At 47.2% G+C, this 10,914-nt stretch overlaps 1 protein-coding gene across 1 annotated transcript; it reads left to right on the forward strand.

Annotated features, from left to right (window-relative positions):
- The first annotated feature begins 1,202 nt into the window (after window positions 1-1,202).
- Window positions 1,203-10,617, forward strand: btg1 (B-cell translocation gene 1, anti-proliferative). Its single transcript, XM_040174565.2, has 2 exons — window positions 1,203-3,699; window positions 6,523-10,617. Exons 1-2 carry the CDS (start codon window positions 3,555-3,557, stop codon window positions 6,924-6,926), a joined length of 549 nt encoding a protein of 182 aa, XP_040030499.1. The 5' UTR covers window positions 1,203-3,554; the 3' UTR covers window positions 6,927-10,617.
- Window positions 10,618-10,914: the final 297 nt, after the last annotated feature.

Below are 10,914 nucleotides of genomic sequence, written 5' to 3' on the forward strand. Positions count from 1 at the left end.
GCGTTCTCTCTCCGTGAGAAAAAGTGAAAGGAAGAAAACAAAAGTTAAAGAGTTCTACTCGCGTTGTAAAATCTTAAATATGTTAAATATGTACAGAGCAGATTAGTGAAGGAACGCTTATGTAAAGTGTGTCATAAACGGTTGTGCCCGAGGACCCTGATAGGAATCTGTGAATGTTTTCCCCGTCTCTTGTACGTGCTCACGGGTGCACTGGGAACGTCGGGGGCCCGTTGTTGTTTCGTCTCCCGTCTGGCTGAATACGGCCTCTGTTGGTTTTTATGTGGGACCTGCAGATGTTGTGAGTCTCTGCTGGTGTGCGCGCAGCCTCGCGTCCGCTCCCCCCCTCCGTGCGCGTACGTGCGCGTGTCCACCATCCTGTTTGGGGGGAAAAGCTCTGCCCACGCCGGGCCGCAGCCAAGGTCTCGTCCCTTCGTTCCCGACCTGACATTCCTTCCTCCACTTTCAGCTCACGTGCGGTTTGAAGATAAAAGCCTCCATTCATTAGTCTGACCGAGGGCCCGACGTTAGCGGCAGGATGTCCCGCCCTCGTCTGGCAGCGGCCGGGGGCCGTGTTTTGTCCGCAACGTTGAAAACCACCAGTGGCGCAGGACGCTTTACTGCCGTCGGTGTGTTTCTGTTATTCCATGCAGTATTTCCCCGTGCTTTCATTGCATTACAAACACTGGGAAGGTTTGGGGTTTTTTCCAGCTTTAATTGCTCTTCACAAGCGACTACCTTTGTTGTGGTGGTACTTTCTTTCTCTTTCTTTTTTATCCTATCAGGCTTTTATCTCCTTCGCCAAGCTGCCAAAACTCCCCCACATTGCCTTACACTGTGTAAGTAATGAGGCTCATGCATGTTTTGTTCTGTGGGAGGGGGGGGGGGGGGTTCCTGCAGGGGTAACGGCGACAGGAGCTAACTTCCTTCAGATACGGCTGCTGTGGTTTCAGACAATCGTGGTCTATTTAGAGGGTCATTTCACAATAAATGTGTTGATGGGGGTTTCTGTCGAGCGCGCGGGATGAAAACGAGGTGTTTCCAGCAGGCGAGGACACGGTCCGACACAAACAATCTGTTGTGTCGACAAATTTCTGAGGAATCAGGGCTGGGAATTTTATTTAAATTTTAACGACAACACGGCTATATTCATGGAGCAGGTATGTGGACTATGCTCAAGGAATGGTTGTGTGGCTGTTCACTTTTTTTTTTATGTTGTTGTTATTTTATTTTTTCTGATTCGGGGATAGAACATTGCAAAAGATAATTATGAAACCATCGGTCAGGAAAATAAGTCGAGGGTGGGTGATACCTCGCCACGTGCTCGAAGACGTTTCCCTCCGCCGCTGTGAATGTAACAAGAGGAATGTGGGAGCCGTGTGAAAAGTCGCAGCTTACACGCAAACATTCATCTCCACAAATCGGTACCATTTGTAGAAGATGAAACTTTCCACCTGCGTCAAACCCCCACGTGTGCAAAGGGAATTCAAAAAAGGGGGTGTTTTTTTTTGTTTACAGCAGTAAAACAGACATTTAGACTCCTTCTGTAACAATTTTCTGCCAAAATGTCCACCGTCTTCAGAAAGTAGCGAGTCAGTGAGACTCTGAATGGGGTGTTAAAACAAAGACAGTCGAGTGGTGAAATAAGGGACAAGAGTGTTTGCATTCACACAAACACACACACACACACGTGTGTATATTTGTGCGTTTTTCGTCCACCTTTCCGGTCCGTGATTGAGCTAATCAGCGCGGTTTGCGTGGTGATTGGAGTGGCTCGTCCTCACCGCGTCTGCAGCAAACAAACCCGGAGCGCCGTGTACTTTTCCACTGATTTTAATGAGCAGGTTAGGAAATGACCTCTGGAGCAGATGCCGCTGCTTGGGCCCACGGTGCTGGTTGGTCGCCTCCCCTGCTGGGTTTTTTTTTTTTGGACGGGATCACGCACTCCCTCGAGTTGGCGGAGCCTCGTCCTGTTGCACGTGTGGATGAACACGCAACACCCACTGAGGAAGAAAGCGGGAACGAAAGCAGTCGATGGTGAAATGAGCGGAGATCTGTCTCGTTTTCTCTTCCTGTCTCACAGAGACACACACACACACACACACACACACACACACACCTGTTCTCCAACTGGCCTGACCTGATAATGAGCAGCAATTATGTAAAACAAACAAAAACTTTCTCACAAACAGACAATCAACCCGTTGGAACCAACATTTTACAAGTAATAGTTGATACAGGACAAGGTAAGACTTCTTGGACACGACTTCATGAACTAAACTCACATTACAAAACAAAAGGAGACACAAACAAAAAGGCCGGCTGCAGTGGATGTGATTCCCGAAAAGGAGAAGTCAAGACTACTGAAGCACGACCCGACGGGAACAGGGCCGTGTGTTTCTTTGTGCGTCGGGTATTTTGCCTTCATTAGAAGAAGCAGAGAGCTGAAATGAAGAGGGGGGGAGAAACGCGGGGGAGAAACACGGGGGATGGCGTGAAACAAAGGCAGCTGGTCGGCGTGTAAAACTCCGAAAGACCACCATGGACGACTTGTTGGAACGTGCTTCTTCATAGAGAACGGAGACGTGGAAGCTTTCCCTGTGGGTGGTATGTAAACAACTCAAAACCCAGTCCTTAAAACACAGGAAATAATACTACAAGGGTGATAGATGGAGGAGAACCTTACAATCTGGGCCAGATTCGTAGCTCGGAGGGGCACTGAATCCAAATGCTTTGACTTCACCCTCTGGGGTAAAGTTAGCAGATCCTCACCAAATCAACCATTAGAACCAAAGCACAAACCGAGACGTCGCTAAACAGTTTCTTTCACGGAGCGAAACTTAGAACTGAAACGCAAATGACTTGAACTCGCTTCCTTGGGACTCCAACTTCTTCCATTTTTTTCTTTGTCGACGTTTGCTTTTGTTTCCACTCCTGCCCCTCTCCCCTGCCTCGCGTATTTCCGACAGCCAGTGAACGCAGCGCGGCTTCACGCTGCGTGCCTCTGTTTATTTTCAGAGCGGTGACGCGCACGCCCCCCCCCCCCCTCTATATGTGGCTCGTCAGACGGTGGCAGGGGCCTGCGATTGGTGAGCTGTTGTTGCTGTAGCAGCTTGTGACGCGGGGGGGGGAGGAGGAAGAGGAGGAGAAGAAGAAGAAGGAGGAGGGAGCACTATAAAAAGCCGCTCCAGCGCTCTCGGAGCTTCACTCTGGTGGAGGAAAGCGAGCGCGGCGGGTTGCCTGACGTGCCACCAAGTGACCAACCGCCCCCCCCAACAGCACCACCACCACCTCAACACCCCCACTCCTGTATTTACCAACAACAGGCGCAACCCCGAACCGTCCCCACTTACACCCCCACCGCCCCCCCCTCCCCCCAGCGCACGGACTCTCTCTCAAAGAGAACTCCCCTCCACCTCGACTAATAAATGCCAAGAGGAAAAACGAAAAAGCCCGACGACCAGGATCGCTGCGCAGAGGAAGTGGAGAGGAACGGTCGGACGAACACGTAGAGACGACAAGACGACGCACGGATCGCCGCCGTTGCCCGTTTCTCAATGCATACCCTTTGTGCCCGAGGAACGATGAAGCCGGAGATCACCGCCGCCGTCGGATTTCTGTCGAGATTTCTGCGCGTAAAAGGACACGTAAACGACCGACAGGTCCAGACGTTCAACCAAAGCTTACAGGACATTCTGTCAGGTAAGAGAACCGGGGGGAGGAACGACCACCTGGGTTTAGTTTGGGTTTGTTTGCTGCGTAAAATGGTTAGATTCGTCTTTTAATCGGGCCGAGGAGGGTTCAGAAGAAGCGTTTCTTTGTTCTCGGGAGTATCGCTGTCAGTACCACCGCGCACCGCTGTGAGGGGGGGGGGGGGTAAACACGACGAGGGATCTTAATCTAACCATTTGGTCGACGGTTACAATGTTGTAATAAGATAATGTACTCTGAAAAGATACAGAATGAAGCCGTTGGATGCGTTACTTTGTTTGGGAGGAAAAAGAGAGGGGGGTGGGGGGGGGTGGGGGGGTTGAGGGGGGCTGAAACGAGGAAGCGCGTCTCTGTCGATGAAGCGATCCGAGCCAAACAGCCCCGAGTGACGCGGCTCCATTACGTAATGCGTCGGACGAAACTGGCACAACGCGTTCGTTTTTACTTTATAAACGCCACTCTTACGTGTAGATTGTGCGCGAATTACCTTTTTTTTTTTTTTTTTTTTTAGTTTTGTTTCTGGCTTTTTAATTATTATTTTTGACCATTTCACCAGGTCTCTCTCTTTCCAGTGATTTCAAATCCATTTTTCCTGCATTTCTTTAGTAGTAAAAATTCCCCCTAAGCCCCCCAGCGAACAGTGTTGCTCGCGCATTGTCTCAATTTCCGTTGTCAACACATTCCATCTCCGTCCACTAAGCAGACGACCTACATTTCCTTACTTCTATAAAAACACGTCTCACTTTACAAAAACCGTGTGATCATCGTTCGAGGTGAAAAAAGTGTATTTTTATATTATTTCCATAATAAAAATATGTAGTTGCCAAAAAAGACCGACTGCAATTCATCTTAGCTGGCCGTACTTTTGCCTGTGTAAAATTTTCATAAACAATTTATTTATTTATTTATTTTCGTCCTCTCTCTAAAACCCAGAGCTGTTCAACGCGCGTGTTTGTAAACAAGACAAAAGTTGACGTGTATGCAGTGGGCCGGTGGTCTGTATGTGGGGGAGGGGATGTTTTGTGGTGGGCGCCTATAGGCGGATGTTAAAGGCGCAGGCAATGTGATCCGTGAGGAAACGGAGGGGAAATCCACAGAAAAAACATTTAGACCTGCGATGCATTCACGGCTCGTAAACACAAAGTACATCAACCGTCTGTCGTCTGTCGTCTGCCAGACGTGGATTCAAAGTACTTTGAAACTCCAATCAATCCGAAATGTTGTTTTTTTTGTGCGCGCGGCAAAAAGAAAATTGAGCATGTGGTAGTACCGAGAGAGCTTGTTGTTCCTAAACTAGGCCAGCCAGAGCCCCTTTGTGCCTGGAAACGGCACAATCGCTCACTATTGTGTCTGCATGCCGCACAGCCAGCGCAGCGCAGCTCCCCTTGTTTGTGATTTGAGAGACGGGAAGTGGACAAATTAGGCCAAGCGATTTGAAATCTCTGCAGTTGTGTAACAGTCAGGCCGAGCCTTTCTTCCTTTTTTTTAATGTGTTTTTTATCAGCGGCAGCTGGATTTGGTGTCTGTCCAGAAAATGGATTTGATACTCAGCCAGAGCCAACGGGGATTTTCCATATGTTATCCTAGTGGTCAAGGTCCAATGTTGTTAAACGCTGTGAGGGCCGGTACCTCCCATTAGCTCAGGAGCCCACTGTGATTAAACACAGAGGGGGTGGTGTTGTTGCATACAGGTGGCCTCTGCCACCACCCTACCCCGGGGCTGAATGCAGGCCAGATTTTCTCCAGCCACAGTAAAGTTGGGTTCAATGTAGATTCATCTTGTTAGGGTAAAAGAGAGGGGGTGGCTCCTTTGTGATGTTAGAAAGTCCTTTTTTTTTCTTTTAACTCCAAAAGTAAACTTTTGGCAAGGAAAGGGTGAGTTATTGTTTGACTTCCTCAGACACCCCATCGGTGTAATTCCCCCAGCATCGTCTCAACCGCGGCGGCGCTAGTTTCACTGCACTCTGTAAGGAAAAATAAGGTTCTTTCCCTTTAAGAGGCGGAGCCTGTGTTTGGTGTCTCTGTTCAGCCAGTCGGGGGAAGGCCCGTCCCACTGACTAATACCGGGGGAGGGATTGTGCAATTCAATGGCCTTCTTTTTGTCACGTAGGCCAGGGTGCCGCCGGCTGCCTGTTAATGCCTGCTTATCAGGACGCGAACAGGTGGTGCTTTCTGCTCTTTCTTCATCTCCTGAACACAACTGCACCCTGTAGATTTTTTATTTTTTGTGACCCAAGCACAAGGATGCACTGCAACATGTGTACGTTTACATATTTGTAACATTCAATGTATTATAGTAATTATTTCTATCTAAATGGGTAGCATTTACAATTAGTTTTTTATTTTATTTTTTGACGTGTCTGAACACCACCTAGTTTTTACAACGAAATATCCTCTTGGAAAAATAGCAATGCGTGAGATTAGGATCTACTCATTTTAACCATTGAGACCAACTCTTGTTTGACATTTCAACCCAAACATTCACAGTCATGTTCACAACACTAATGTTTTCTTTGGGATTGAATCTTTTGGATAAATACCAATTCAATTCCTAATGTTTTATTTGGTAGGGAGAGTGCACATAAATAAAAGTAAATATCTGGGCTACAAATGGTTGATGTGATTTTATATGACAACGTTTTTATATTTATTTTCATTATGTTCCCGACAGTTGTTACAGCTGTTGTATGTTTGTTAATTTGACCCACCAGTCTGTACCTTCTGTTTCAACCTTCTTTTTCTGGATATCTTGCTTCACATTTAGGATCGATCACTCGGCGCTTAACTGTCTCTCCGTCCTCTTTGTCTCTGCAGAGCAATACAAGCACCACTGGTTCCCAGACAGGCCCTGCAAGGGTTCCGGCTACAGATGCATCCGCATCAACCACAAGATGGACCCGCTGGTGGGGCAGGCGGGCCAGCGCATCGGCCTGACCATCCAGCAACTCTACCTGCTGCTGCCCAGTGAGCTCACCCTCTGGGTGGACCCCTTCGAGGTGTCCTACCGCATCGGCGAGGACGGCTCCATCTGCGTCCTCTACGAGTCCGCGCCCTGCCCCGTAGGAATGCCGACGATGGCCACCATCGGGTCCCCCTCAGGCCACGGCATGCTGGGGAGCCCCATGGTGGACAGCCGCCACAGCTGCAAGGAGGAACTGATGGTGATGGGCCGAACCAGTCCCTCCAAAAACTACAACATGATGACTGTGTCCAGTTAAAGGGTCACCGCCGGCAAACTTTTTGTTTGTCTCCGGCTGGTCGGATCGTACGATCAGATCAGGGTGAGCCTTTTTTTTTGAAGCTAAGAATATGAAATGAAATAGTGAAAGAAGAAATGAGAAAGAAGAAGAAGAAGAAAAAAAAAAAACAGGATGTGGCCTATCGTCCAGGTGATGGAAACCTTGTAGGTTTGCTCTTTTTAAACCTCCCCCTCCCACCCCATTATCATTTGTTTTGTGTCATTGGATCAAACTGGGCACTTATTTTAGGAGTGGCTTATTGGAAATGGAAATGTTTGGGCAGCTAAACGACCAACCTGGAACCCCCCTTGCCCCCCCCCCCATCCCCCTCAACCGTAAACAACATGGCGATCAGCTCCGTCCATGAAGGGGCCATAATCGCCTTTGCACTCTTACTTGTGGTTGCTATGGGTACACGTTCAACCCACCAACACAAAAAAAACAAACCAACCAAACCAAAACCAAATCCCGATTTATCAGGAATAATTCCTTCAATTTACACAATTCTGAGCTTTTTCAACTTTCTGTTTTGATGGTTTGGACTGAAGCCTTTTCTCAGTACAAGCTAAAGGTAAAGAAACACCCAATGAGAGCATCTCTATTTTCTATAAGATCCCCCTTTTGGACCACAGGGAATTTGTTTCCTTTATCTTGAAGCTGGAAAAAGGCTTTCAGTCTTAACTCCCCTCCCCCCCCCTCACCATCAACACTGAGCCTCAGTAAACCTGTGGATACCCATGTACGTGTAGCTGTCCAGGGGAGGGCAGGGGATCCGTGTCAATGAATGTTGTTTTAAAATCACAATCAAGTTCCTTTTTGTTCTCAATATCGAGCCCCTTTTCCTCCAACCACTTCGCCGAAATTCAAGTATTTTACCCAAATTTGGTGACGTTACCGATTTCAGAATTGACGTTGAATGCACTTTGACGTGAGATTGTGTGGGATGTGTCCTTTTTTGTAGAGAAAAAAATCGCCTGCATTCCATCCATTCGAATGTCATCTTTTCACGCCGTTTTTACTGCCCTCCCCATTACTCGCCGTTTGTTCATACTGTAGCTCACACGCTGTGTATTAAATCGGAAGTGTGCAACTGTGGATTTAAAAAAAGCTTTTTTTTTATTTTACTACACTGTATATGTGAACATTTCCGAGCTCTTTATGTGGAGACAGTTTTAGTCGGCATGTCCCCCCCCCATCTCACCCCGGGCACAAAGATGGTGGTCTGTGTTGCGGATAGAAGGACAAAATAAAGTTAGTCTGGACCAGGTGATTACCGTGTGAGACTTTGGCCAAACGGAGGTCTGGAAGTGTAAGAAATGAATTTGAACTTCAAATAAAAACACCAGGCTTTGTCAGCCTTGTGATTTTGAATCCACGTTAACATTTATTTCCATAGTCTTATAAAAAGGGGATCCTCGTGTGTGCATTGGAGGTGCGCTGCCTTACAAAGGCCTCGGGGTCACGATTTATGAGCCATTTGTGATTTTTAAACTTTTATCAGGCATATGTGAGCCAGCCTGGTTCATGTGCCGCTCGGGCCCTCGTCAAATACCAACCCCCCCCTCAGAGTGCCTCAAATGCCACATATCACCCCCCCCCCCCCCCAGCTCAGACCTCCTGTTCAGGCAAAAAAAAGGCCAGCCAGCATGCTGCTAGCGGACCCCCTGTGGACGCAGGTAGACTTAATGTGACACATATCGTCATCCATCACTCTGGGGAGGGAGTGGGGGGGGGCTGGTGTGAGAGAAAGGGGCTTCGGGGGTGGGGGGCCAGGGCCGGAGTCTTTTTCTTTTTTTTTTTTTTTTGTTCAGGGCAGCTAAAAATCCCTCCAGCCCCCCCCCACCCCTTCTTGACTTATCCCCCCCACACACACACACACCAAAACCCACAACCCTCCCTATGCGGTGATGGACAGAAAACAACAGCACATGTGGGGGTGGGGGGGGCGACAGGTGGATCAAAGCTGGAGAATGAGGGCAGCGGGCCGTTCCTTTTCCATGTTCATCTCACTGGATTGCGCTGCACTTGATGGCGGAGTTGGAGTAGCAACTTTGTTTACATGCATATGACCCAACTCACTCCTGGTTGTGGGGCTGACTGGTTACTAGTAGGCTGGAACAGATGACTGGGGGGGTGGGGGTGGGGGAGGCTTCGGGTGCTTTACCCCGCCGGCCAAATCTGTCACAGCAGGCTGGATCCCCGCTCCTCAGCAGCCCTATGGGTGTTAAAGCTCCCCCTAAGCCTGAGAGGATCATGGGTAATAGAGCTATAGCCTTTGACGCACTGCAACCTAAACCCACCCCCTCCTACCCCAAACCCCACCGCTCCGCCCCACTTCCCCAGCCCTCTGACGCTGCCTTCAGCAGTCTGTGGAAAGCAGCGATTCCATGTTGGTGGGGAGCAGCTGACTGGGATGGGACCCGCCAGGGCTTTCGTTTCCGTGGCGACGCAAGTTTCATTAAAATCCCACTGCTCCGTTAAAGCTTTCACGTCGAGTGACCAGATGTTTTTTTTTGTTTTTTTGAGATCGGTTCACATTTTGGACGCGAGATGGTCGTCCCATCTCTCTTTTCTCTAGATGTATTTCGTGGTCACACTGGTAGATTCGATCACTTCACTCCGCCGTTGCCATTTCCTCCGTCGTCCTTTTTTCCTTACGTACTTTTAACAGACCTTTTTTTTTTTTTTTTTAGATTTCTTTTTTTTTATTATGACACCAAAATCCCCTTTCAACACCCCCTCAAATGTACCATCACTGCCGGAAATGGTTTAAGTCCTAAGTAATGTTTGCTTATTTAAATGGCATCCATTCAGCTTGTGCGCACATAGGTTACGTTTTCGTGAGTGCTTTTGAGTAGTCGGAGGTAAAATAGCACATAAAATGCACTAAATATGTCAAGTTGAAGTTGTGTAACATTTTCCTTTGAGACGCGAGGAGTCTCTCCTGGAATGTATTTGCCAAACTCAGGCCTCGGACATTCAATAATTACCCTTCTGGAGAAGTTGTGCATGTTAAGACATGAAAAAGGGAAGGGAACAGCCGTTTCGTTGTTGTCATCGTCAAAATTGATTGAATTGATTTAGTTGAATTATTGCCACTTTCACATTGGAGTTTTTACTTATTGTAGAATGTATTGTAACTGTACGGCATATAGTAGAGTACATAACATTACACATGGGAAGTGCCAATAATTGATGTTTTTAGATTTATTCCTTTTTGTGTTTCATCTTTTAACATGGATAACTCTTTTGCGTAAGTGAAGCCATTTGTGATGGGAGTGTTGGCAAGGACCAAAGGTGTTGGTAAGAAAAAAAATAAATACTAGTTTCCATAATCTGTAAGCGTAGACGTATCCTTTGTTGTTTTTTGGGGGGGGTTTCTTTCTCTTCTTCTCATTTTGTTCCCCTTTTTATTTTCTATTTACGTACAAAACCAGAAAATAGACAAAAAAATCTGAGCTTACCCAAGAAGAAAAGCTGTCTATCTTGTGATCTCATGTCTGTACATCTTTATCGTGTTCAGTTTCTTTTCCTTGGGTATGTTGTGATGAACTGCTGTAAATTTGTACAGTTCATGTAAATTGATTGTGCGGAAGTTGTACAGATTTCTATATTTTGGAAGAAAAGGTTTTTTTCTCTGTAATAAAAGATTTCCTATCTTGGCATCATATTCCCCTTGTGAGCCATTTCATTATTTGCTCTGTACCTTTGATGACTTTACAATTTTAAAACTAAATTTGTTTCATTAAAAGATGAATTATAAAATAATATTTCACTGGGGTGAGATTAAATAGGACTGAAAACTCACTGATGGGCTGAACGTCGGTAATGTTGACGCGGCGCCATCGTTTCGGAATAACTGGAACGTTTCATAAGCCCCTTTTTTGCTGCGTCCCTCATAAAAGGACTGTTGCCCGATCAGCAAATCCAATCGCTTCACGTTCAAATGCACGTGCTGTTTTTCGGA

This window comes from Gasterosteus aculeatus, chromosome 4 (assembly GCF_964276395.1).
Source record: "Gasterosteus aculeatus chromosome 4, fGasAcu3.hap1.1, whole genome shotgun sequence".
In the NCBI taxonomy this organism is placed as follows: Eukaryota; Metazoa; Chordata; class Actinopteri; order Perciformes; family Gasterosteidae; genus Gasterosteus; species Gasterosteus aculeatus.